We start from the raw sequence: 26,837 nt of genomic DNA, 5'->3' as shown, positions 1-26,837 counted from the left end.
GCCATCCTACCATGCATTTGTTGCACACCGTGACCCACAAAATTCTAGAATACTTAAGAGTAAGCCAGCTAGTCTCCACTTCAAAAGCTGGTTCCTGTCATCCCTTTGTGAACAAAAATATAGCATCCAATTGTTAGAAGCCCAATACTGTTTCCATATGCAGGTGGTCCATGACTTCTAGAAGCACAAAGATAAGCCAGCTATCTTCCACGCGTGAGAGAAAAATGAAAGCCAATTGACCCAATTCCCAAAACTCGCCTTCTACACAAGCAATTTCCCTCTCAACGCACCGTTTTGTGTATACACTAGATTCCAGATTCTTCTCTTCTTCTTCCTTCGTTCTTCTTCGTTCTTCTTCCTTCTTGGTCATGTCCACTCCTAAAACAAAAAGGTTCAGCTCTCTGTGCAGCTTCCAACAAAATTTCTGGACCATTCGCACAAAATTTGGACAAACAATGGCAATCCACGGGGCAAGTGTTAAATTCCTGATTACGGTGCTTCTCGTTTCCAGAAAAATTGCAAGAGTGCAACATGGGCGTGTACGCGGTCTCGGCACCGTACTTACGGCAAGGCATTCGAACGGCAGCTCCGAGTTGTCCACCATCGGAGCGATGATCAGCTTGGTCCGTCCCAGTCTAGCCCAGTGAGCCCATGCCCGCTCGACTCGAAACTCTCCGGTCAAGCACCGGCTTGGCGCATCCTCTTCTTCTTTCCAACGCCATCGGTGTTTCAAAACCACAAGAACCACTGCAATCTCAGTCAAATATGGAGACAAAAAAGAACTCACAGTGTGATTTATGGCCTCTAGTATGATCACATTAGGCACTGCCGGATCTGAAAATGGCTTCTCCAAGGGAGATTCTGAATTTTTCGGTCGAGAAATTTCAGTGAGCTGGTGATAGGTATCTCCAACCAGAGCTGTTTCAGATTCTGGAATTGGTTGTGTGTTGTCAACGTCTTCAACCAGATCTGGAATGTGAATGAGGTCTAGGTTTTCTACCTTTTCAGTAGCTAAAAACTGCTCTACAACCGCGAGGGAGTCAATCGCTAGAGGAACTGCTTCCGTCGCTTCAAGCATTTCACTCCTGTCCACGGCCAAATGTTCCTCCTTCGGAAACCGTTCGGTCGTGAATTCCTCTTGGTTTTCTACCTCCTTAGGAACCGAATCTGGAAATTGCTTCTCAACAAGAGATTCTGAAATCTTTGGTTGGGAAATTTCGTCAAACAGTTGATTCTTCATCTCTTTTCTCCTCTTCTTCTTTCTTGAATTCCTCTTGGTTTTCTACTTCCGCAGGAACCAAAAATCGTTCTAGAATAGCCTCAACAATTTCTCCAACCGATTCTGTGGCTCCGTCTTCTCTTTTCTCCTCTTCTCCTTTCTGGACTTGCTCACAGTTTGGCATGAAATCACTGAGTTGCTGACATTGTTGGTCCTCCGATTCTTGTCCAGATCGAAGGTGAATGAGTCGCACAAAATTCTCCCAATCAGCATCCATTGTAAAAACTCCACCCCGTTCCATTGTTACCAACCAATCGAGAGCCTCACCTTCCATGTAATATGAGGCCATCATATATTTGTGAAGATCGTTAGGGGTATTATAGTAGAGGAAATTTTGCTGAAGCTGGAACATCCAAACCGAGAGGTTTTTTCCATCAAAATGGTGAAGATCCATAGATCTAGGGTTTGAAAATGAACAAAATAGAAAATCAGTGGATCTAGGCTCTAATACCACTTGAAACAGTACCAAAATTGGTACTGAAATTTTAGGATTTTGATTTAGGGATTTTGTAATGGAATCAGTAGAAATGACAGAATTGATGAATTAAAATAGAAGAATTGAAGGAATTAGGAAGAAGAACACTAAATTGATTGAACGGAATTTACAATGCAAATAGCCACATTCGAGAGGGCTAATCTCTAGAGCATTCGAGGTGCTCGGCCTCCAAGTTTACTAAAGTAAACAATTCACTCATCAGATGCCCTCTCCAATTAGACTTCTAATCCTTATATAACCCCCAATCTAAACTCTTAGCAATTTCTATGGGCTTTACTAATAACTACTAAACTAAGCTCATTCAGCCCACTATTGCAATTAAGCCCATCCAGCCACTAATGGACCGTTACATAAAGTAAACAATTCACTCATCAGATGCCCTCTCCAATTAGACTTCTAATCCTTATATAGCTCCCAATCTAAACTCTTAGCAATTTCTATGGGCTTTACTACTAACTGCTAACCTAAGCCCATTCAGCCCACTATTGCAATTAAGCCCATCCAGCCACTAATGGACCGTTATAGCGACGAACGATTTGTGCTGTTGGAACACAAGGGGCTCAAAATTTCCCCTTTTCCAAGGGTAAAAATCTGTCAAATTTCATTGGATAGATTGGCCCATTTTGGCACTAACAGGCTTTTTACTCAGCCCAATGGCCTTAAATCTGGCCCAGAACAACAAGGACACATCCTAGGCTCTTCTACTTTCTGGATTATTCGATAACAAGCAGAAAAACCGATAAGAAAGTTCAGATATAGCCCATTATTGGGCTGGTCGAAATTCTTAGGCTAGGGAAATGACCTATTGTCTTTGTCCTTTGATCGTAATCTCCCTAAATCGAACAACTAAACAATGAATGAATCTAAAATTCTAAAATGAATTTGAGCCTTATTTTGGAAAGGGAAAACTGATATCTAAAATATTCCATAAAATTTAGATTCTTTTCTTAGTAAACCTAGATTAAAATTCAATAATTTAAAATCCTATAAAAATCATTCAAAACCTTGAATGAATTACAGAAAAGAAAACTTACTTTCCTTAAAAAGAAATGAAAAGATTGGAAAAGATATTTACCTTGAAGTAGGCGGCTAGGAGATTTCACTCTCTTTGATTTTCTTCTTCAAGAACCAGAAATCTTCTTGGGTTTTTAATGAATTTGATGGGCGACCACTAGGGAGAAAAGAGGTTGTTCTATACTGTTTGGAGAAAAATAAATCATTTTAGGAGGCAATTGGTGGCCGGTCATGCATAGAAATAGGTTTTTATATCTAGGTTTTCTAGAGTTATTCCTTAATTAGGTCTTTTAATTGCAAGATAAAAAAAATTATTGCTTTATTTACTTAGTTATTGTTCTATCTTTCCCGCGCACGTAGAGTCCCTATACTGTAAATATTCTTCAGTAAATATTATTTGTAAATTATTAATTCACTTTCTATACTTTCCTATAATATCAGTAACAATCCCGAAGAAAGAAGTATGTCACCAACTAAACAGAAGTTCAATATTTCATGATTTACTAAATTATATGCATTTTGCAAAGAAAACGCCGACAGCATACACATAATTTTAATTTTAACCCAAAAAAAAAAAAAAAATGGAGAGGGAAAGTAAAAATAATAGTGGTCAAATAAATGCATGCATATCAACCACAATACAAAGAGTAAATAAATGCATGCAAATGCCATAGCATGCATAAGTACAATCATAATGCATATCTCTTACGTTTCATAAAACAAGTGTATTTCATAAATGTAAACCAATAAGAGCATTGGCTACCTAAAATGAAAAATTAAGCATGGAGGCATAGGATCTATATATATAGCTAGACTGGAAATAGTTATGGTTAGGCTCTACATATATAACTATCTAGAAAAAAAATTGGCCTAATGTCAGCCCTTTTAGAGAATACTGCAGAAAACAGAGGTATTAGAGTATCACCTGTCATTTTAGAAAATATTGACCAAATATCAAACTAATAAATGGACATTATTAATAAACAAACCCCAAATATTTGTGGTCGATCTTCAAAGGTATTAGAATTATAACAGCCCAGATTAATAGAGCACCAAGGAACAGCAAAACCCCCAAGTTTTCAACTTGTGCTAAATAATTTAATTCTTTTCTTTTGAAGAAGCAAATCACAAACAAGGAGAGGAGAAAAAATATATAGATTTTCTTCTACTGATTCCATATATCATGTCAAAGAAAACATACCAATGGTAGGGATGGATGGTGGCAACTTGAGCTTATACAAAATTGTGGTTTTCCCGGCAGCATATAGACCAACCATAAGAATACGCATCTCTTTCTTGGCAAACAGCCGGCTGAAAAGCTTGGTGAAAGACAGCCCCATTCTTGTAACTAACATCACAATAGAGAAAAATTCGTGAATATAAAAGCAGAAAATCAAGCGCTTAGACTAAAATTTCGCAGACGATCATAAAATATAAAGCATCGGAAATCAAGCACAAAAACTAAACACGTGCACGCGATTGTAAAATATAGAGCAGTCCGCATCAGAAAATCAAGCCCTTAAAATCAAATTTATTCATACAATTGACTTTATTTAGGACAGGCCAACAAGATTCACAGGTTCCATTCCAAGCTAACCGAAAAAATCAACATTTCTAGTAAAGAATAAAGTATAGCATTGGTGCAACTCTAAACAGGACGAAGCTGGCCGATTGGATCATCTGCTTTTCCATGTATCACTTTCAAATCCAACCAAACCAAAATTTAAGCAATACATGAGAGGATTGCGTTATATCAACAACACAAACAAACCAATTGAAGTTATTTTATTCAAAATGAAAAAAATCGCAAAAATAAATTCAAAAATTCCGACTTAGTTTCACTAACTTGATTTTTACAGAGAATGCACACAAAGATAAAAGCAACCAATCAAATCAAATGTGAATCCGATCAGAACCAAAACACAAAAAGGAAGAATAAAAAAAAAAGCAATAGAGAGAGAGAGAGAGAGAGAATAAGCGGAGAAAAATAGGAACTCACATTGTACGATTATGAAGGGGAGAGAGAGAGTCATAATTGATAGAGCTGATCGTTCACGACGCTTTCTCATATTCAGAGAGAGAGAGAGAGAGAGAGGAAGAGCCTCACGAGAAAACTGGAGTTGAGAGAGAGTCGTAATTGGTAGAGCTGATCAATCACGACGCTTTCTCAGATTCAGATAGAGAGGGGGGAGAGGGGGAGAGCCTAGCGAGAAACTGGAGTTGAGCGAGAGAGATAGAGGAAGAGCCTGCCGAGAAACAGAACGTTGAGATTTTATATACGAAAAAAAAAAAAAAAAAAAGAGAGAGAGAGAACGCTGAGATTTTAAAATTTGAAAGGACAGGTTTAATTAGCTTTTTTTTTTCTTTTCTTTTTTATTCAATTAGCTTTGTTGTTAGTGTGGAATAGTCGGAATCAGTTCCTTGCAGTTCAAGCAACATCAGGGACCGTTAACCACAACTTTACGTGCTTTATTTTTTTTTCTTTTTTTTTTTTTTCTTTTTTAGAGGAAAACGTGAATTTTCCATTATAAACAAACATCATTACAGATAGTATACCAAATTTCTTTAGGACACATATCAATCCACACATGATGACCAAACTTAAAAATAGCAAGCTTAGCCAACTGGTGGGCAGCCATATTTCCTTCACGCCGCACATGATTGATAGACCACGAGCAAAAAGACTTTAGCAACATCCGACATTCCTTAATTACACCTTCATGGCTACCCCCGCGGTCTTCAGAACTCCCCAAACCCAGAATAACTCCTTTAGCATCACCTTCCAAAACAATAGAAGGGAAACCCAAACTTCGCCCAAATTCTAAGGCCCTCCGAGCTCCAAGGGATTCCGCCACAATGGGATCTGAGACAAAAGGTAAAGTAGAACACAATGCCGCCTTCACATGTCCCGAATAGTCCCTGGCTATCACACCCACCCCCATTAGCTTCTTCCCCAGATTCAAAGCCACATCCTAGTTGATCTTAATAGTACCCCCTACTGGCTTGGTCCATTGAGTATTGGTGACTTGGTTTCCATTAACTGGAATGACCCCAGCTACTTGACTTCCATGAAATTCTTCTAGCATTTCTTTGGCACCTTCAAACAGGAGGGAGTCAAAACTAAACCTTCAAACACAACCTTGTTACGAAGATGCCACAACTTATGGGCTATGATAGCAAAGAGCTCCAGTTCCTCCTTACTTAATCTACCACAAAGATACCCAAAAATGTTGATGAAATCATCTGCTACTACAATGCTCTTCTGGAAAGACCCTCCGCAATTACTCCAAACCGGCAGAGTAGACTCACACACCTATAAAATATGGCCGCTAGTCTCTGTCGCCAAACCACACATTGGACAAAGAGGATCTGAAATGATCTTTTTCTTGAACAGATTGCTTCTAGTGGGTAAAATTTTGTTGCATGCTCTCCATAAAAATAATACGACAAATCGCGGAATATTCAATTTCCAAATGCGCCTCCATAGGGACGAAGAAAGAGAGCAAGTTGAAGAGCTACCCAAAATCCTATCCTTGCGACCAACCTCCAAATGGTATGCACTCCTAATCGAGAAGAAACCGGTTTTAGTCCCTGCCCGGACCAGATGATCCTCTTAAGTCCAAGGACAGATCGGAATGCTACAAAACCGTTCAACAGTTTCGTTAGGGAAAATATGCTCAATTCGAGGTATGTCCCACCAATTAGAATCCATATTGATAATATCTGCTACTTTAGCATCTTTCAGTAGAACCCTAATTGGATCTTGAATCTTATGAGAAAAAGTATTGGGTAGCCATTTATCTTCCCATATCTTAATCTTAGAACCATCCCCCACTCTCCACAACAACCCTTCCTGAAGTAAAGGTCTGGCATTCCAGATACTTCTCTAAACATAAGAAGGCATTTTGCCTAAGTTTGAGTTTAGAAAGTCAGTTCCCGGGAAATATTTCTCACTTTAAACTCGGCCTACCAAAGAGTCAGGGCTTTTCAACAATCTTCATCCCTGTTTAGCCAACATAGCGACATTAAAACACTCGAGATCTCTAAATCCCAACCCGCCCAAATCCTTATTTCTGCCCATATTTTTCCAAGACATCCAAGGAATTCTATTATAGTTTTCTTTAAAACTCCACCAAAATTTACCCATAAGGGAATTGATTTCCTTTAACAATGATTTGGGAAGTCAGAATACACTCATAGTATAGGTAGGGATTGCTTGTATAACAATTCTCAAAAGAATGTCCTTTCCATCATGTGTCAAAAGTTTCTCTTTCCACCCATTCAGCCTTGTCCAAATCTTACCTTTAATAGAATTGAAAGAGGAAACCCGAGAACGTCCAATAAGAGCCGGAAGCCCTAAATACTTCTAAAAATGCTGGATAGAATTAACCCCTGCCTCTTATAGATTAAAACCTCCCTAACCTCCTGTTTAGTGTTCTTACTAAAGAAAATAGTAGTTTTCTCCTTGTTAATCTTTTGTCCCGATGCTGCTTCATAGCTAGAGAGGATATCTTGAATACACTTCCATTCACTCCCATTAACTTTACAATAAAGAAGACAATCATTGGCAAAAAATAGTTGATTTATACGGATCCCCCTTTTAGAGATAGGAATTCTAGAAATACATCCTTCATATTCAGCCTTACGGATCAAAGAGCAAAAAGCTTCTGTACATAAGATAAAAAGGTAAGGGGATAAAGGGTCACCTTGTCTCAGCCCACGGGAAGGTTCAAAATAACCATTAGTCACCATTGATAAGGACTGAAAAAGAAACCGTCCTAACACACATCATAACAATATGAACCCATCTATCATCAAAGCCTAATTTTATGAGCATGGCTTCCAAAAAATCTCATTCCATACTCATAAGCCTCTAATTTTATTGCCATAAAACCTTCCTGGCCCGAAAGTCTAGTTGCCATAGAGTGAAGAGTTTCAAAGGCCATAATAACATTATCAGTGATTAAAAGACCCGGGACAAAAGCACTTTGTTTCGGAGAAATAATGTGGGGTAAAATTGATTTTAACCGATTTGCTAGCACTTTAGAAATAATCTTATACAAAACATTACATAGACTTATAGACCTAAACTCATTAAGTTTGGAAGGGGAGGTTACCTTAGGGATGAGGACAATGTTTGTAGCATTCAAACCTTCATCAAATTGGCCACCATTCAAAAAAGACAGCACCACCTGGCAAACATCCTTGCCCACCGTATCCCAATTCTTTTGATAGAAAATTGCAAGAAAACCATCCGGCTCAGGTGATTTTAGTGGATGCATTTGGAAAAGAGCTGCCCGAACTTCATCTTCTGAAATTTTTTGAAGAAGTTTTCCATTCATCTCTTCGGTTACTCTAGGAGCCACAACTTGTATGCATTCCATCAAATGAGTTGACCCTTGTGTAGAATAGAGCTTGTTAAAATAACCCTCCACAACCCTACTTATGTCTTTGTTTCTCCTCCACACCTGTCCCTGCTCATCATAAATTCGCCTAATGCTATTAATTTTCCTCCTATACTTTGCCCAAGAGTGGAAAAAAGCCGTATTCCTATCTCCTTGACTAAGCCAATTTTGTTTGGCTCTCTGTTTCCACCTTATTTCTTCACTCTTCAACAAAACTTCAATATCATTTTGAAGGGATTTAATTTGTTGAGCTACTTCCGGATAATTGCATTGTTGAAGAGCCCTTAGCTGAGCAAACTTTTTCTTTATTAGATCCTCCACATTTCCAAATTTTCTGCAACTCCATCGGATTAAGTCCCTTTGACACATTGAAAGCTGATCCTGGATGTCTGCCATGGTTGAAGTCCCTGCAGCCCCTTCACTCCATGCCCTCTTCATAATCTCCTTACTTTCAACATCATTTAACCAACACGCCTCAAACTTGAATCCCCTCCGGTGGGGTCGATTCTCAGGAATGCTTTCATGAAAGCTCACCACCATTGGCTTGTGATCCGAAGCTCTAGCCGCCAAAATCATCACCGAAACAATAGGGAAAAGCGAACACCATTCTGGATTGGCTACTGCTCGATCTAATCTTTCCCTAGTGAAAGTATCATCCAGTCTCCTATTGGACCAAGTGAATCGAGGGCCAGAGAACCCTAAATCTCCAAGCTGACACTCCTCCAGCGCTTCCCGAAAACCTGTCATTTGGGACTCCCTCCGCAATAACGATCCATCCTTCTCCGATTAATCCACAATTTCGTTAAAATCTCCTGCACAAAGACATGGAATCGGAGAGTATATCTTCAAATGACGGAGAACAACCCAAGACTCATCTCTTTTTGTACTATTAGGATGACCATAAAAACCAATTAACTTCCAAAACGGCTATCATTCATTATCTTTCACAACCGCATTAATATGTCGTCTGGAATAGTTATAGATCTCCAAATTATCCTCCTCTTTCCATAGTAAAGCAAGGCCACCACTCTGGATCAACTACAAAAAGATTATCAAAACCTAACCTATGTTTTATACGGTCCATATGTTGTTTCAAGCACATGGTTTCCATGAGAAAAACAAAATTGGGCCTTCTTTCCTTCACCAACTGGTGAAGGTCCCTAACTGTCCAGGGGTTCCCAAGCCCCCGGCAGTTCCAGCTGAAGAGAATCATTGTGATTGGCGGGGCTGTTTAACAGCCACCGCCAAGTCTAGATTTGTACACTCCCTTGCCAAAACAGCCCCGCCAAGTCTAGATTTGTACACTCCCTTGCCACCAATCTTCCTTTCTTCGCCTGCACAATTGAGCCATCTCCATCAGATAACATATACTCTTAATATTTCTTTTACCCCCTTTAAACAACTTTTGAGACTGGTTAGGGGTTTTAATCCTCCGTGACCATTTACGTTGAGTAACACCCTCAACTCTTGGATTTTCAGGTATTTCTACAATAAGGGAAAGAAACTGACTTGCATGTGTTTGACCATATCCATGGAGCATGAACTCCTCTTCAGACAATGCATTCTCGTACCCGCTTGTTTAGTCTCTTTTCCTTTACGCCCCGCATGTATCTCTGAATAGTTCTTCTCGGTTTGAACAATATTGGCCTCCTCTTGAGCTTTTGAATTGTTAGCTCCATGCTCTATATCACTGTGGAAAATTAAATGCATAGGGTCTCCACGTCCACCTCCATTCTGATATTGTCCAAGCTTTATTAAAATCGTCTCCATCACCTTTCTCCCTTCCTCCTTATTTAATATATCTTTTTCTCTTTGTCTCTCCACGTGGTCCTTGGAAAAGTTCCTCTTGGGATAGGATTTATCAATGCCCACTAAGGCCCCGTTTAGTAATTCCCCTCCCCTCCCCTTCTTTTATGGAAAATTTTTTTTTTGAGTTAGAGTAAAAAGTGATTGATGTGATATAAAGTAGAAATAATTTATATGGACAAGTAGAAAAATTTTGTATGGTAGTAAATTTTTTTTATTTAAATAATAATAAAAAATTATTGATGTGATATAAAGAGTAAAAAAAGTTAAGAATGTTTTAAGTTGATTTTTTTTTTAGAAAGGTAAAAATAAGGAAAAGGGAGAAGGGAGTGGGATATTAAATCTTTACAATCAACTTCATAACACTTGGAATGAGGAAACATTGAATGCATGGAAACAGTTTGACCCACTTCACACTGAAACTGTCCTTCCTCAGCCAAATCCGACTCCAGAAAATTCTTCCTTGCATCACGTCGTGGAATGCATCCGTCATCATGACTTTCCATACTTGACGTACCACCAATTCTGGGAAATCCCGCCTCTGGAGAGTTCCAACCAACTACCCCACCTTCATCCTCCTGGTTACCACCCTTCCCTACACCGCCCTGCCTTACATCGTCGATAACACCTCCATCTAACATTAGCATGCCTCCCCCAGTCTGTCGGTCGGATCTCCGTCCTCCCGACATAGGTATCCTTTGAGAAAAAACGCAAATCATCCGCACGAAGCCATGAACCCCACTGCTTTAGAGAATCCTCAACATTAAGTCTAAACCCTGCTTTGCTAGGACATGACGCAAAATCATGGACAATCCTTCCACAAGAATGACAGAAAAATGGCAATTTCTCATACCAGAAATTAACCTAAACTGTTTTACCGTTAAGATTAAGAGCTCGACCACATTCCAACGGCTTAGTAAGGTCCACTTCAACCCTGATCCTCAAGCAATGACCCCATCCAACTCCCTCCCCTGTAACATCTACTTCGTGGACTTCTCCTATAGTGGCTCCAATATTATAACCGATCTCTCTTTTCATACAAATGAGAGGCATATCATGCACCTGGATCCATAATAGAGATTTGGAAAAGTCCATCTGAGTTGGCAGAGTATTTTCAGACACTTCCTTCAACACTAAGATACCTCTGTCAAACAGCCAAGGTTGCCCCTCCAAAATTCTTCTTTTATCATCAATGGTGGAAAATTCAATCAACCATAAATTATCATTCAACTCCTTAAAAAAGACTTCCCTTGCCGGTTTCCAGAGCCTTGTGACCTTGTCATTAACGTCCGAAATGCCTCCTTCTGGATCCTCCTCTCAAACATAATACGTCCAACAAGGCAACGACCACTCTTCAGTCGCAAGTCTGCTGTATCGTCCGCTGTAATTGTGATACCTATACTCTCCCCATCCGAAAGCTTCAATCTACCACCCATTCTATCTATTAACTCTTCCATCCTTTACCTAGGAGAGAAAACTAGGAAAGACCAAAGCTCTACCCCTTCCAAAACAACGATCAAACACCTAGTCAGTAAAAACCAACCAGGGACTGCAACACTCACCTCTAGAGAGAAGCATCTAGAGAGAGGACGATGTTAACTTTACGTGCTAATGCTATTGGATTGTGGAGGATCCAACCTCGTCAAGTGCCCAGTCTCAACATTGTGAGAAGAGAAATGACGAGGGGTTATTTATTTTATTTTATTTTATTGGTTAGACTACGCACTCTGATACTGTCTCAAAGGCTTTATCAATTATGGCCCTGCTTGGGGTCGGTGGCTTCTCAAGGAGAGAGAAGCTCCTGATTTTTTTTCCCGTTTAGAGAGGGGTTTTTGCGGTTGTTTCTTGTTGGGAGAGGGAGGCTTCACGTCTCCCTCTCCAGGTGGTGGTGGCTCCTAACTTAGGGCTTTGGAGCGTTTTTGTTCCCCTCGGTTTTTTGTTTCGGTGGGGGTTGATGTTTCACCTAGCTTTTGGGCTATGGTGAGTTTTTTTCTTTGGCTCAGGCAGATGGTTCTACGCTCGTCTGGTTTGGTTGGGAGAGTGGCTGGATTTGTGTTGTTGGAGGAGTGTTGTTTTTTTGCCGGTTTTTATTGTTTTTTCAGATGTTTGACGCCAGATCTACGCTTGTTCGTTGATTTCCGCTAGACACGCGCCCTTTGGTCGGAATCTCTGTCGCCGTCCGCTCCTATTGCCAGTCACACAGGTCACGCCGGTCGTCGGAGTTCAGAGCGTGGGCTGCATGCGCCAGAGGGGTTTTCGCTCTTTTGCGCGCGTGACAGTCATGTTTCACCATTTTCTGGTATTGCACGGTGGGGAGGGGGCTTCCGGCGGTGTTTCTTCGGCTGGGTGGTATTATTGGCGAAATCCGCCTGTCCTTCTGCCGGCTCTGGGTTGTAGTCTCTGTTTGGTGTCTTCTGTTTCAGTCTACCTTTGTAATTTTTGGACATTTTGGGATTGTTTAATGGCTTTTTGCTAGATCTCTCTCTTTTATGTGCTAAGTTGTGCTTTATTGTTTAGAGGGACTTCAAGTATGATCTTTGTAATGTTTATTTATTATTTGGGTAGATGTTGTTTTTGTATATTCTGGATCTTTTCACAGTCTACCTTTAGTAGCTGCTTTTAAGTCTGGTTTTTCCTGACTTAGTGGATGGAGTTTCTTTATCTCCGGTCACAAATGGCCTTCGGGCAGTGGTGTTTGCCTTCGGGCATGTATGAACTCCTCTTGTCTTGTTATTGGCCTTTTGGTCAAGTGTAATTCCCTCTGGGACTTATATTCAGTAATGAAGTTATCTGTTTGTTTAAAAAAAATAAAAATAAAAATAAAAAAATAAAAATAAAAATTATGGCCCTGCTTTAATACACTGCTTGTGCTTTCATTCTAGTCCAAATTGGGAAAGACAATATATATATATAATAAAGGAGAAAATATCTTGCTCCAAATAAATAAATAAGAGAGAAAATATCATTGAACGTGCCCTTTGAGTGTGTTTAGCAAACAATTTATGAACGTTTTAAATTCAATGTTTCAGAGCCAATAATACCCTTTTGACTTTTGAGGCAAATGGCACCTTCACCCTCAAAGTATGACTCGGGTGGTAATATATGTAGTCCTAAAAGAACTCGATTCGAAGAAATTCATCGATAAAAGTTACCTTTTTTTTTTTTTTTTTTTTTTTGATTTTTAAATACCTTTAGGTTCGATTGAAACATGCTTCCAATTCATTGATGGGGTTAGGACTTGTAGTTCTTGCAGTACATTAAAAAAATTAAAATAAAAAATAAGAAAAAATTACAATTTAACCCTCCAAACTGCTAGTCATTTTGAAAGTAGCTCTCCGAATTACCAACGCTTGGACTCTGGCTCTTCAAACTACCAAAAAGTTTCAAAATGACCATTTTATCGAAATATACATATAATACCCTTGTCACATGTCATTTTTCAATTAAAAAATTAAATTTTAAAAATTAAAATATTCACTTTTTGTAATTTTTTTTTTTAAAAAAAAAAAAATTGGGTGTATGGAGGGTGGCAACGCAGCCACCCCAAGGCGAAGGCGACCTCGAAATGGATCTAGGGGTGGCTTTCGGCCCTAGGGAGTCGGCCGGCACCTTTGGGGGGTGGCTCGCAGGCTACCCCCACCCCTGGCAACCACCCCCCAACACCCATTTTCTTTTAAAAAAAAAAAAAAAAAAAAATTAGTTTCAAGTTTATAATTTTTAATTTATAATTTTTTTTTAGTTTCTTAGTTTTTTTTTTAAAAAAAATTTATTATTATTTTTTTAATTGAAAAATGACACGTGACAGGAGTATTATAAGCATATTTCGACAAATTAGGCATTTTTTAAACTTTTTGGTAGTTTGAAGGGCAAAAGTCCAAGTGTTAGTAGTTCAAGGGGCTACTTCTAAAATGGCTGGCAATTTGAAAGGCTAAAATGTATTTTTTTAAAAAAAATAAATAAATCATTGCAGAGTGCATTCCTTCCTGTGTGTAAGAATAAATTAACAAGAAATTTCAAAAAGATTTCCCTACAATTCAGCATGAGCCATTGGAAATACTATAGCATCTCTCGATTCCAAAAAAATCCCAGATACTTGTAAATTGTATCATAAAGATCGTTTATGCTAAGCACATTGATTATACACGGTTAATAAAATGACTAGTACTACATACCATATCTCACAAAATTGATGTAGCAAGGTCTACTAGTAGCCTAAGTCAACCTTAGTTGACCCACGTCAAAGAACAACTCATATATACTGGTCATGCATTTGGTTCACATCAGCTTGTCAACAAGCCTATCTAATGAGGTTGAGGGACCACCTGCAAGAGTGAATTCCATCTGCAACTATCTCAGAGAAACTGCAAATGATGAACATGATGATGGGGTACATACAAACCTCTAACTTTTGTACATATAATTATAGAGGATTGGCAACCAATACAATGTAGAGATTTTAAGATGATTGGCCTATGAAGAAATCAGCACCATTCTCAACATCATCAGTTTTGATGCTTCCGCTTTGTGCCATAAGTATTCTGTACACTCTCTTTGAACAAACCTCACCTAATCTTCTGTCCTCACCAAGCAGCCCTTCAGTTGTCAAGTCCTTGAGGAGAAATTCCTTTTCGTGCACCTGTCAGTTGATACAAGATCCAACTAAAGAAGTTAATTTTTCTTTACAGGAGGAAAACAAACTAGGATTTGAGGGTCATTTCTTGGCTGCCAACAGAACACAGAAGTTAAATTATGAAGTAGGAAGCATCCATAGTCCTAATGGAAGCATATCAGTATTCAAATCTAAATAAGATGCTCTGCTTGCGAGATGTCTAGGAAATGTGGAAAGATATATCAGTCCCAGACAAAATTGTAATTCTATTTCTTTCTATTTTATATGTTATTATTGAGAACATGTAAAATTTCATTACTTCAGTAAAAAATAGACGTGCCCTCTTTTTCTTTTGCTTTTTCTTCCTCGTTTTTTCTATTTCTAGTATGGAAAAACTGCACAATGTAGAGGGGAGCTCTCCCCTCCTCAGATCAACACACCCTTCCCCACCCCCCAAAAAAGAAACATTGGTTGAACTCAAGGCCTCTCCCCTCTGAAGGGGGGAGAAATACCACTTGGCTACAGAAGGCATGTGGCAACACATTTTTACAGGTTTGTGAACTTGACTTTTCCTGGTGGTGACCATGATATTTTGAATTGTCATCTGCATAGACAAATTCACAAGGCAATTTAAGAATCCAATAATTTATCCAGGTGGGTTCAGATCACCTAGATTTTGTTCAGTAAACAGAAAAATTGTAGCTGTAAATTCATTTCTTAAAATAAAAAAGTAATATCCTCTCTTAACTCAAACTAGTAGTCAAATGCAATGACTGTCCTTGACTCCCACACAATCCTTGAAAGGGACAGCCAAATTTAACCCTCAAAATAAAATTTCCCTTTTGAAAAAAAAAAAAAAAACCAAGGGTTTTCCAAATAAGTCTATAGATATGACAGTAACAAAACAAGCCCTTCTAATATCTTATATCATACAAGAAGAGCGACATACATAATTTTGGATATTAAGTCTCTGGAGGAGATTAGGGGTACATTTGGTACAAGGATTAAACTCATAGAATGAAATAACTATTCCATAGTTTGGTAAGATTTTTAGCCTTGGAATAGCCATTCTCATTGGAATGACTATTCCTTAAATTTCCTCTAAAAAATTAGAGGAATAGCTATTTCTTAGGAATAGACTATATTTTCTAAAAAACCCACAATGTTTTTTTTTAATACGCTATAATCCGCCGCTGGTTGTCAAAGTTAGCCAAAATCTGTCGCATGGCTGCCGAAGTTCACCAGAGTTAGCCGGAATCCGCCGCCAACTGCTGGAGTTCCACTTTAAACAAACGGACCTAAGGATTTTTTTATTTTTAAAAAAATGTGAGTACTTTAGTAATTTTGATTTAATTCCAATAAGAGAATATGTGTTGCCACCAAACTGAAGAATGGCAATAGCTATTCCATTCCACCTTCTATTCATAGAAATAACTATTCTTTTTCCTAATAGAATAGTTATTCTGCGTACCAAACGCCTCCTAAGTCTTTATTCTTCCACGCCATTTATCTTTCGACTGTTGCTTTTGTTTTATTTTGCTCCTACTAGTTAGGTGTTTTCTCTTGTGTATACCACCCAGTGTACCTGGGAGCACCTTATGTTTTTAATAATATCTCGATTACTTATAAAAATAAAAAAAAATAATAATAATTAAAAAAAAAAAAGAAGAATAAAAATAAAAAAACATAATTTTGAACATAAAATCTAAGAGAAGCACAAAAAAGGGCTCCTTTCAGATGTCCCATGGATATTAAATTGTACTGCTGCCTTCGAAAGTTTTATCATGGAATGTAATATTATTGCATTCCATCAGATCGCAGTTCTAATCCAATAATCTATGTTGTGGAGACTGATCAAAGTTATGCAAACAGCCTATAGAAAATTAATGCCATTTGTGTACCTTTTTTTTATAAATAAGAATTGTATGAGTAACTTTAACAACCAAGTACAAAAAACCCATATTGAACAGTGTAAAATAGGCCTACACACAGGGGCAGAACCAAGATTTTTTGCGTGGGGGGTCTGAACTTACATATATATATATATATATATATATATATATATTCCCTCTATGTGTGTGTGCACGTTTATGTAAAATAAAAGCAGACAAGACTTAAACTTAATTTCATACTAAATCATAAGTCATAACTATATACAAAAGTTATATGTCTAAAAAATAATCTTTAAAAATAACTTCCCTTTCGAAAACAAAATTTTTCTAGTTTGCAATAGACATATGCAACCGTAGAAAGTTAAATCATCTAGCCATCTAAGGGGGTGAAAAAGTCATCATTGTTAGGGTCATGGTATAAAAAATAATAGTTTTGTGCATATTTTAAATTTTTTTGGAGTTGCCAAAAACCCTCCAACTACTAAGGTAGTTGGAGTTGCTAATGTAGTGTCACATCAATCAAAGGGCTCAAAGATAAAAAATGGAGTTGCTAATACTTACTGATTTACTAGGGTCCATGTAGACACTTAGAAGAGATTTCATGGTGGGGTACTTCTTCCAAATAGCAGTAGCAAATCGTGGCTGAACCTTTGGAATTGATATCAAAGCTTTCAACCTGGATGTTTAAAGCAAAGTCAGAAACACATATGGTTGATTTTTGCATATAAATAAATAAAGGCATCAAAATATATAGATTAGCAAACAAATTAATAGTGCATAGAGGAATGGTTAAACTCCACATAATGATCCTCTTTCTAGAGCATTGACGTCTTAAAATCAAGTTCAAATTCTTGGCTAAGTACACAAACTGAGTAACACCCTATATATAGTTTTGCCACTCAGTAAGTTTCAATCTACAGATTCAGATGGAGTATCAAAAGACCACGTTATAAACAAGACGCAAGCATCACGCATATATACAAAAGAATATTACATTTGTTAAAGACCTTAAGATAGCCTTTTATCCACTCCTAAGAAACCCCTACACAAAAACCTAGCACGCTTTACACATTGGACATCCGTCCCCTCTTTTGCACCACTAACATTTAAAGTTAGAAGTTTCACCTTTTTTTTTTTTTTTTTTTTATAAGTAAGAAAATTTCATTAAAAAAGCGTAAGGCGCCCCTAAGTACACAGGAAGTATACACAGGGACAACTCAGCTAGCCCACATAAAAAACCCAAGAAAACCCACAGAAAACTCAGATAGCCCAACTACAAAGCCCCTAAGTACACAGGAAGTATAAAGTTAGAAGTTTCACCTTTCTACAACAAATACAAGAGAGGAGTCTTAACTTAGTGAAATTGAACACATGTTACGAAGTCACATTATAATTTCTTAGTGCCAACTGTTGGACAAATGAAAACAAAAAGGCAAGTGAAGTTGAATACTGAACCACAAGTAAAATTTGAAAAAAGAAAATGATAACATATCAATATGAATGAAACCAATGATACGCAACATTTGATAGTTAACATGCTTTTTGTTGGAATAAATTGATGATTAATACAATTCGAAGAAAAAAAATGCTCACCATAAGTTCTTTTTAATTAGATTCCGGTCAACAGCATCCTTAGGAATCACGGACCCATTAGCATTTACAGATAGGCGCGTCAACTTCTTTCTGCAGTTTATTAAAGCAAAAGGTAGATTCAGAATATTGAACAGCCAAAATATTAATAAGCCTGAGAGAGAAGGTGAAAACTATAGTACAGAGCTAGTGAAACTTACTTATTAATAAAAGAACCATGTAAAATTATTAATCCATCTGTTTATATTGTTACTTAGATAATCTTACATTTATGCTTACATCCCATGTGGTGGCACAGCATTAAATTGTATTAAACACTTGTATTATTTTCAATCAATAATCGAAACCATAATAACGTTCCAAATGCAACACAAAAAAACACACAGGAACTTACTACCTATATTGGCAAGATGCCAGGCTGGAGGTCAAACCAACAACATGTTCAGCTAGTTCAGCTTCATCCATGCATTGCCTGGAATGAACCTTACTGAAATGAGTGGTTAATTTTGCCATCACCTGTAAGAAAATTTTTGGATAACAAAAAATAAACAAATATCAAAACTCTTGAGGGTTAAAAAAAAAACCTATGAAAATCTAAAAGCAAAGATATTTATCATAATCATGTTAAACTTGGGGTAGCAGCTCAACCTCCTCAACAGGTGGACGACTCCAACCATTATTATTTGACGGATTCTTGTACTTTTCCTGTTCCCTAAAGTAGTGCCAAGGCCAATGTTTCAATTAGTAATACGAAATTAGTATTACAGCATTATCAAGCACAAACCCATGGGGAAAAAAAAAAAAAAAAAAAAAAAAAAAAAAAAAAAAAAAAAAAAAAAAAAAAAAAAAGAAGCAAAAGATACTATAACGAAAAATAAAGAATGCACTGCAGTAGGATTATAGAACTCCAGTCGATCGAAATTCAGGAATTGTTGCATATCCTTATTTGAAAGCTTACACCCAAGAGAACGCAACATAGTTACAAATGAGCCAAATAGGTTTTAAGGATAACAAGCTCTTATTGACAACTGAAAAGACAGGAAAATATATAATTTCCAACCACATTTGCAATCTGATCTCCCCTCTGAATTTTAAATTTTTACAAGCAACCCCCAATTTTCAAAGTATTTGTTTTAATGTCTTCTGTCCATCAAAATCCAACATTAAATTTGGATGAAAAATACAACATCTGTGCTACACGTGCATCCTTGGTAAATAAAATAACAAAATTAACCCTCTGCACATAATTGTATGATTCTGTTCTACACCACATACAATAAGTTGTTAGACAATTATCCTCCAATTATATCTACAAATTCATACCCAACTCAAGTTAACAAAACATCAATCTCAAACTCAGCAGAACCTTCATTGTTGAGGCCTCATATACCAAGAACAAGTTCCTAGACAACTTACACATTGTGATCATGGAATTGACTATAGACAATTTTCAAGACTCAATCATCACCACCTAACCACTACCACGTGCACATTAAAGAAACGTGACCACTTCTTCATAACACTGACCGAAGACAACGAGGATCAGCTCAGCCCAACTGCCATCAATTCCCTTCATCTTGGCTCCCTCCCAAGCCGGCTGCAGCTCGGCTCTTATAACACTGCCCACAGCAAGTTCTTCTCCTACGGCTTGGAGATTGCCTAGGCCCAAGGCACTGGCTCCACCTCCAATGCTCGCAAGCAGCCCTGTCACATGGTCGAGTCCTTTAGTCGGGTCGTCAATGCACTTCTCTCCCTCACAATTCCCACCATCTCCGTCTTCGCTGGCCATGCCACCACTGTCGGGTTCATCCTCATTCTAAACCATGACTATGTCCTTATGAAAGACAATAGAGGCATGTTTTACATGAGTGAAGTTGACCTCGAGATCACCTTCCCCAATTACTTCATGGCTCTAATGAGGTCCAAGATCGACTTGGAACGACATCTTACTCATCAAGGCGGTGAGGATGGGAACCATGGACTCGGCACACGATAGCATGGAGAGTGTGGTTGAAACTGAAGTTATGGTGTGAGAGAAATGTTAATCCCCAAAAAGTGATGTTTCTTTCAAACCTGAATATGATATTCAAAATTCTCAATTTTCTTTGTTGTGGATGTCAGATTTAATGTGCCTTTATTTAATTCTTGGTTTTCTTTGTTCCATCACCTTGGGAGAACAAAACAGATGTACCAATTGACCACAGGTAATTTCATTAATTTTGTAGAAAGGATGCAACATGTACACTATGCACAAGTAGTGTACATGTTGCATTTTTCGTAATACCTGATTTTGATGAAGGGATACATTGAAACAAATTCTTCAATATAATAGGGTGTTGATTATAGAAATAAAAAGTTTAGATGGAAGATTTTAAAGGGGGTGGTAGTCTAGGTGGGAAAATATAATTTACCCAATATAAAAATAAAATAGAAAACTGGCTAGTTTTACATCTCTAAATAACTTATAGTGGCATTTAATTTTGTCATACAACTATTGCAGTGTTCTTCCTCTGCCCATCATAAATATATCAATTTGATTTAAACAGCGCTGTAATATAGGTCAGAGAAAGAAAAAGGAAAAGAAAATAAGCGTCATGCATAATGCAGCATGAGGCTTTGAGGCTTTCTCATGCTCATATAAAAGCATTGCAGATACTTCACTACCTCATCTATTAAAACCATTGATCATAATTATAGGTCGAGTAGGACACAAAATCCCTTCAATATAATACATATAATATTCTTAAAGTGAAAAGAACAAAGGAATGAACTGCTACACTAGAGTAGAATTCAATCGCACCTTTTATTAATATATGACATTAACCTACTGGTGAGGCAGCAAATTGTGTAACTTGGGTAACGACTTCGAACACTGGAAACGTGATCGAGAAGAGATTCATTGATGACAAGATTGCAGAATTCTTCGGCTTCATATACGAACAATATGTATGGAATCTCCATTCCATTAGAAGAAATCTGTAATAATTAACAAGGCTAACTTATGTCAAAAAATAGCCATAGCAACTATGTGCAGGGATATAGGTGCACTGTTGCAAACATTATCTGTATGTATCAGGCGAATATAAATACAGAGAAAACTCTGATTAGCAGAGTAAATAATATATGTTCCATCTCTACTCAAAACCATCTGGAAAGAAAACAGATAAACAAGATAACCATAAAAAAAAAATAAAAAAAAAATAAAAAAAAATAAAAAAAAAATCACTGCCAACTCTTGTAACACTAGCAGTAAACAGCAGGAAATATATAGAGAAAACTCTAACAAAATGCAGTTCTCCATAATAGAAACAGGGATAATTCCAGAAGTCAATCTTCAAATGACGAGTAATGAGCAGCGAAAGAACATTCAGAAATAAAACAATTCAATCCAGCTACATTTTCATGAAGAGAAAAGCTTGTATATGAAGTGTTCTGTACACCTATCAAACTCCTAAAGTATAGCAACTAAAAGCTGACATGCTTGATAAGCTTCCAGAGTTCAGAATCCCCATCTAAGCTAGCTTTTGACCATTAACCATTACTACTCTGATAAGATCATATTATTAAAGGAAGAGGAGTAAGAAATAAGAAGATATGCACACTTATAGGAGATCTAGCAGTTTAAAAGAAAAATGACCTCAGATCAATGCTAGGAAGGGTAAAATCTCACATAGCCCTTTATTTTTTTAATAAGTAAATCAAGTCTTATTGAAAGCGTAAGGCGCCCCTATGTACACCGGAAACATACAAAATGAATCACCTAACTAAAAAGAGAAAAACGAACAAGAAAATCGACATAACTAAGCGACAATGGGGATAAAAAAGCCACTGTCCAAATATACAGAGTATGAAAAAACAAAGCTAAAATATCCTCTATGAAACTCTCCAAGTCCTTAAAATAGCTATGATTTCTTTCCTTCCAAACACACCAAAAAAATCCAGATTAACACCATCTTTCAAATCACAGCACTCCTCAATCTTCTAGAATTCCACCAACAAGCAAACAAGTCGATAACTCTTCTAGGCATAACCCAAGACATACCAAATTGAGTAAAGAGAGCATTCCACATAGCAGAAGCCACAAAGCCCTTTATAATATGTATAGAAGCAACAATTGCAGAATTTCTCAAACACCTTAATCATACGTAATCTTCAGCCAGTTGTCAATACATATATCAGAATATGATAATCAGACTCCACTTAACTGTTTCTTCACTGATGTTTTACTGTAAATTCTAAAGCCACCACTCACCTAGAAAAATAATGCGGATAAGAAAATGGAACTGCTTGTACCATTACGAGACATCTAAATATCTCAACAACCAACATGTCCCCATCCTTCCCTAAGTTCTGGTAATGGTCCCTTGTTGATGATTCCAGATACAGTATTGCTGATCGGTAAGCAAAATTTCTGTGCACTCACCATCAACTATTGAATATGTCTCACTAATCCTAAAACCAGCTTTCTCAATTACAGGCCCCAGAAGAATGAGATAACATCATCATTCACCTCCAATAGTGACATAGCAACAAGACAATAGGAAATAAGTTTAAAAAATAAAAAATAAAAGAAGACAACATTCTATGTTAGAAAGCTTTTGTGGGATCTAATCAATTGACCCTTTACAACTATCAAATAAAACACAGCAGAGGACTTCCCTTGTTCAAATCATCATAGATGTGGATGCCAACTAGCCTAGTTGATAAAGTCTCTTGGCAATGTAGCAGACTCAGGACTGAATCATACTTGCACTGCCCCAACGGGAGGGGGGGTTCTTACTTTACTATCAACATGGCTGTGGATTCAACCAGGACAATCCACATCACTGCACCTTGATTAACCATGTTGGCAGTAAATAATGGGGGTTGAAACATTATTTAGGTGAGAGGACTCTTTTCTACTTCTCTTTTTTTCCTATTGAACACAATTTTAACTTTCTGTGAACCTATGATGTGGTTAATTCAACCCAAAGAGGCGGAATGGTCCTCAGCTTTGCAGAGTCAGATTTAGAAGAGAGGATTAAACAGAGGATAAGAGTAAAGGCCCTGTTCTTTTGTTAAGAACTATGCTAAGAACTAACTACTGTCTTCTCTCTCCAAACATTATGATTTTGGGGACTTTCCAGATAATTCGTACCTGTGAGATATGTTCTGGAACAGTCATAGTCCACACAATTGATCTTTCAATTGGATTCGAAGTTATACGGTATGTAAGCCCCTTTTCAGCGAACCTTGTAAGCAGATGTCCTAAAGTAAGGAGGTAAAACTCAGCACAAGATATTTGAAGATAACTGAGATATCTTAACAGTTTAACTCAATCACCTACTTGGGAATAATAAGAAGAATATTGGAAAGGGGGAAAAAAACTCACCTCCAACTGACCCCAGTTCAATTACTTTAGCATCGATTTCAGCCACAATGGATTTTAGAGCAAACTTCCCTTTCTCCCACTTTTGCTTTTCTTTCTGCAATTTTTTCATCTCTGCAGCTTCAGCCTTCTGGGCTGCTTTTTGCAACTTCTCTTGCTTTACAATGTATTCCCGTCAGCTACTTACATGTTAAAACAAAACAGTAATTCACATCATTAAAACTTACTTCCTTCTTTAGTTTCTTCTCTTCCATTAAGTGAATCCTTTCCTCTTGCGTCATCTTCTTCCTTCCCATAGCTCTGTCCATCATACTTTTCTTCTCAGCATCAACTTTAGTTCTCCTTTTCTGATTTACATTGTCATTGATCTGCTCCATACTAACATTATCTTTGTCAAGATGATCATATACCTGCTAATAGGTCATCAAGTCATTGAATGTCCCAAGTAAAGTGAAAGATGCATAAAATTGGTGGTACAACAACACCTTAATTAGAAAATTCAAAGTGATAGGATTAATTGTAGCTATATACCCAATATACAAGTCATTTGCAATGTCCCCATAAACTAAAAAATTCTACAATGAAAATCCTTATTCGAGAATAATTTGCAATTTCCACGTCACTGTCCAAGTTAGTGTAAAAATTAACAAATTAATGGGCAGGTGGGGTGGTCGGTTGCATTAATTTGTCAAAAATTAACATATTAGTGCAAATTAATTTACATGTCTACCCTACCCCGCTTTTAAATTTTTCAATTGATTGCCATTGACACAAATGCACAACAGAATATGAGATACCTGTACATCTCAAAAAAGAGTAATGCTACACTTAAAACTCATTTTATCACACTCACTTCACACTAGTGACGTAGTATGAGCTAAATGGAGGTAGAAAAGGTTTTGCTTTTTAAATGGTCATTCAACTCATGCCATGTCAACTAGTGTGATAAAATGGGTGTGAAGATACATTTATTCCTCAAAAAAACATACGACCAAATTATGCAAAAACATTTTTCAAAACAACAAAATACAATGTCAAATAATTTAGCCACCATGTTACCAAAATCGAAAAAGTACATAGTGAGGCATAAAAACACAATAGGAGAATTGCTTTTAATAGTTAATACAATCCACTATGCACCGTAGTTGCATCTTTTAACACAAAAACATCGACTTGCTTTAAAAAATGTAACAGAAAGCTCATTACAAAAAAATCAAGCTTCAATTTTAAAGATATGCACAAGGATGCATACAATTACATGTAAAAATCTAAACTTGAGACTTCCACATAAGAAAGTCACGAAGCCAAAGTGTCGTATAATGATGACTTGCATTTCACAAGTCATGGTGGGCCCCGTTGAATTCTTTCTTTTGTCACTTTTGTCTCACCCGTAGCTTTACTAAATGGAGAAGTTTTTTACTTTACTTCATGCCGAAGTTTTAATGACCGACTTAGCCAATATATATTGAAGCCTCATGCTCGGTCATTGAGTGGAGAGGCAGTAACTTTGTGGCAGTAGAGAAGAAACGAAAACAGAGAGTTACGCACAACGTGCGTTTGTGAGATTTCTCAGTCCCAATATTTCTCACGTTTATGGTGTTGCAAGGCACTTAGAGAATTTAGAGAAGAGTTTCTCTTTTGTCATTATATCTCCTTTTTGTGAGAGTAAGATTTAGGTGTATTAGGACTTTTGAGTTTGAGTGGTCTTCTTTGTATTACTCTTTGTACTCCATTCTTTTGATAGTGAATTTCCTCTTGGTCATCTCCGCCAGTAGATGTAAGCTTATTAAGCCGAACCACTTAAATCTTAGTGTCTTATGCGATTGGTTTATTTTCTATTCTGCTATTTTCTGCTTCATTGGGGATCCTTAAAATTATTATTGTCACAACACAAAGAGACATCTTACTCTTTAACCTTAAACAAACTAAAAATTAAACCCCCAAAAAATCACAAAAAAGGTCATGACACCATGCATCAAGAAGAAGTACCTGATGAACATCATCTCGCAATGAGTTCGAATGCAAAGAGCTGTCCCCGAACATTCGCATTATATTATCATTCCCTGCCAAACATTTGCCGTAACTTCCATCAACAAAATAATTTTCAAAAAAAAAATCCATGTGATAGAAATTCTTTTCGCTTACTTTTTAGCATTTTAAAAGACCATAGCTAATGTATTTCCTCCGCATAAAACAACCATAAACAAAGTAAATACATATTCGACATTAGCATACCGAGAGAACTCGTGGACTCGTTAATTCTAGAACTCCAATCCGAGTCCCTCGACGCGTCAAAATCGGTGCCCATCGTTTCATTCTCCTTCCACTTTTCCCTTCCAGGACCACTTTCAGACTCATTGTCAGACTCCAAGCATATCAATCCGCAAATTCCTGAGAATAAAGCAAACAGAGCTAAAACCAATCCAAAAACGATATCAACCCAAAAGTATGCACAAATCTCTAACAGTCAAAAGAAAACTTTTGAAAGAATCAGCTAAAAACAGAGAATTTTATCCAATTCATACAATGCTGAAACGCATAAATAATCGAACTAACCGGAGAACTTGTTCTGAGAATCTGAAACCCTAATTTGGGGATGCGATGAGCCCGTTGTGCATTTGACGATTGCGACCGAACTTGAGGCGGACATAGGGGTCTCGGGAACGAAGGAGGGCGTGGAGGTGGGGCCCGGTTTCTTCGGGGTCGGGTCGTCGAGAAGGACCAGAGCCGCAGGGTTGTCCGGTTCGAATCGGCGTTGTTTCTTGGAAGAGATATGGACTGGGGTTGAGAGCCCATTTTCTTCTTCGTCGTCGGAGAGGAGGATTGGCTGGGGCATTTTGGGGAGCTGGAGGAACTGTAGGAAGCGAATAGGAGGAGAGAGTGGAGTTCAGTGGTGGTGGCAGTGGTGGGTTTTTTTTTTCTGTTTCTTCTTCGAATAAGCGCGGGATGGTTGGGGCAAAGCGGTGTGTTTGGGAACGAGGATAGGTCGCGTTTGGTTAGGAGAGTGAAAGTATCATGTCTGGATCAAAGGAGGTCTCGATCCAGGTGCATTTTTTTATTTTTTGAATGATTAAAGGGATAACTACAATAAAAAATAATTAAAAAAACTGGGCAATTCAATAATAAACTTTAGAACAACCAGGTTAAATGATGAGTGTTAAATGTTATATATTTAAACCCCTTAATTTATACTAGTTAGACTTTGGCTTTGTTATTTTCTGATGTTTTGGCTAATTTTAGTGTTTTTGCGTTTTTGTAGGACATTAAGAGAAAAATGGCAAATTTCAAGTGAAAATACATAGAAAGCTGGGAAATCCGAAATTATTGGAACGTCGATAGAGCGCATTTTGCCCGATATCAATCGATCACATCTAAAAT

At 37.5% G+C, this 26,837-nt stretch overlaps 2 protein-coding genes and 1 pseudogene across 2 annotated transcripts; 1 reads left to right on the top strand and 2 right to left on the bottom strand.

Moving 5' to 3' along the window:
- Window positions 1-5,314: 5,314 nt before the first annotated feature.
- LOC133856757 (uncharacterized) lies at window positions 5,315-5,731 on the bottom strand. The gene has a single exon (XM_062291805.1). The coding sequence runs from the start codon at window positions 5,729-5,731 to the stop codon at window positions 5,315-5,317; it is 417 nt and encodes a 138-aa protein (XP_062147789.1).
- An 8,341-nt stretch (window positions 5,732-14,072) lies between these two features.
- Window positions 14,073-26,427, bottom strand: LOC133857738 (crossover junction endonuclease EME1B-like). Its single transcript, XM_062293068.1, has 12 exons — window positions 26,016-26,427; window positions 25,695-25,850; window positions 25,449-25,522; window positions 23,687-23,869; window positions 23,463-23,616; window positions 23,229-23,338; window positions 20,892-21,067; window positions 18,740-18,803; window positions 18,489-18,607; window positions 18,095-18,184; window positions 17,063-17,177; window positions 14,073-14,636 (listed from the first exon to the last, which is right to left on the bottom strand). The coding sequence occupies exons 1-12, from the start codon at window positions 26,293-26,295 to the stop codon at window positions 14,457-14,459; spliced, it is 1,701 nt and encodes a 566-aa protein (XP_062149052.1). The 5' UTR covers window positions 26,296-26,427; the 3' UTR covers window positions 14,073-14,456.
- LOC133857425 (enoyl-CoA delta isomerase 2, peroxisomal-like) lies at window positions 19,343-20,124 on the top strand (annotated as a pseudogene).
- Window positions 26,428-26,837: the final 410 nt, after the last annotated feature.

Source organism: Alnus glutinosa, chromosome 14 (assembly GCF_958979055.1).
Source record: "Alnus glutinosa chromosome 14, dhAlnGlut1.1, whole genome shotgun sequence".
Lineage (NCBI taxonomy): Eukaryota > Viridiplantae > Streptophyta > Magnoliopsida > Fagales > Betulaceae > Alnus > Alnus glutinosa.
This window is presented reverse-complemented; position numbering and strand designations above follow the sequence as displayed.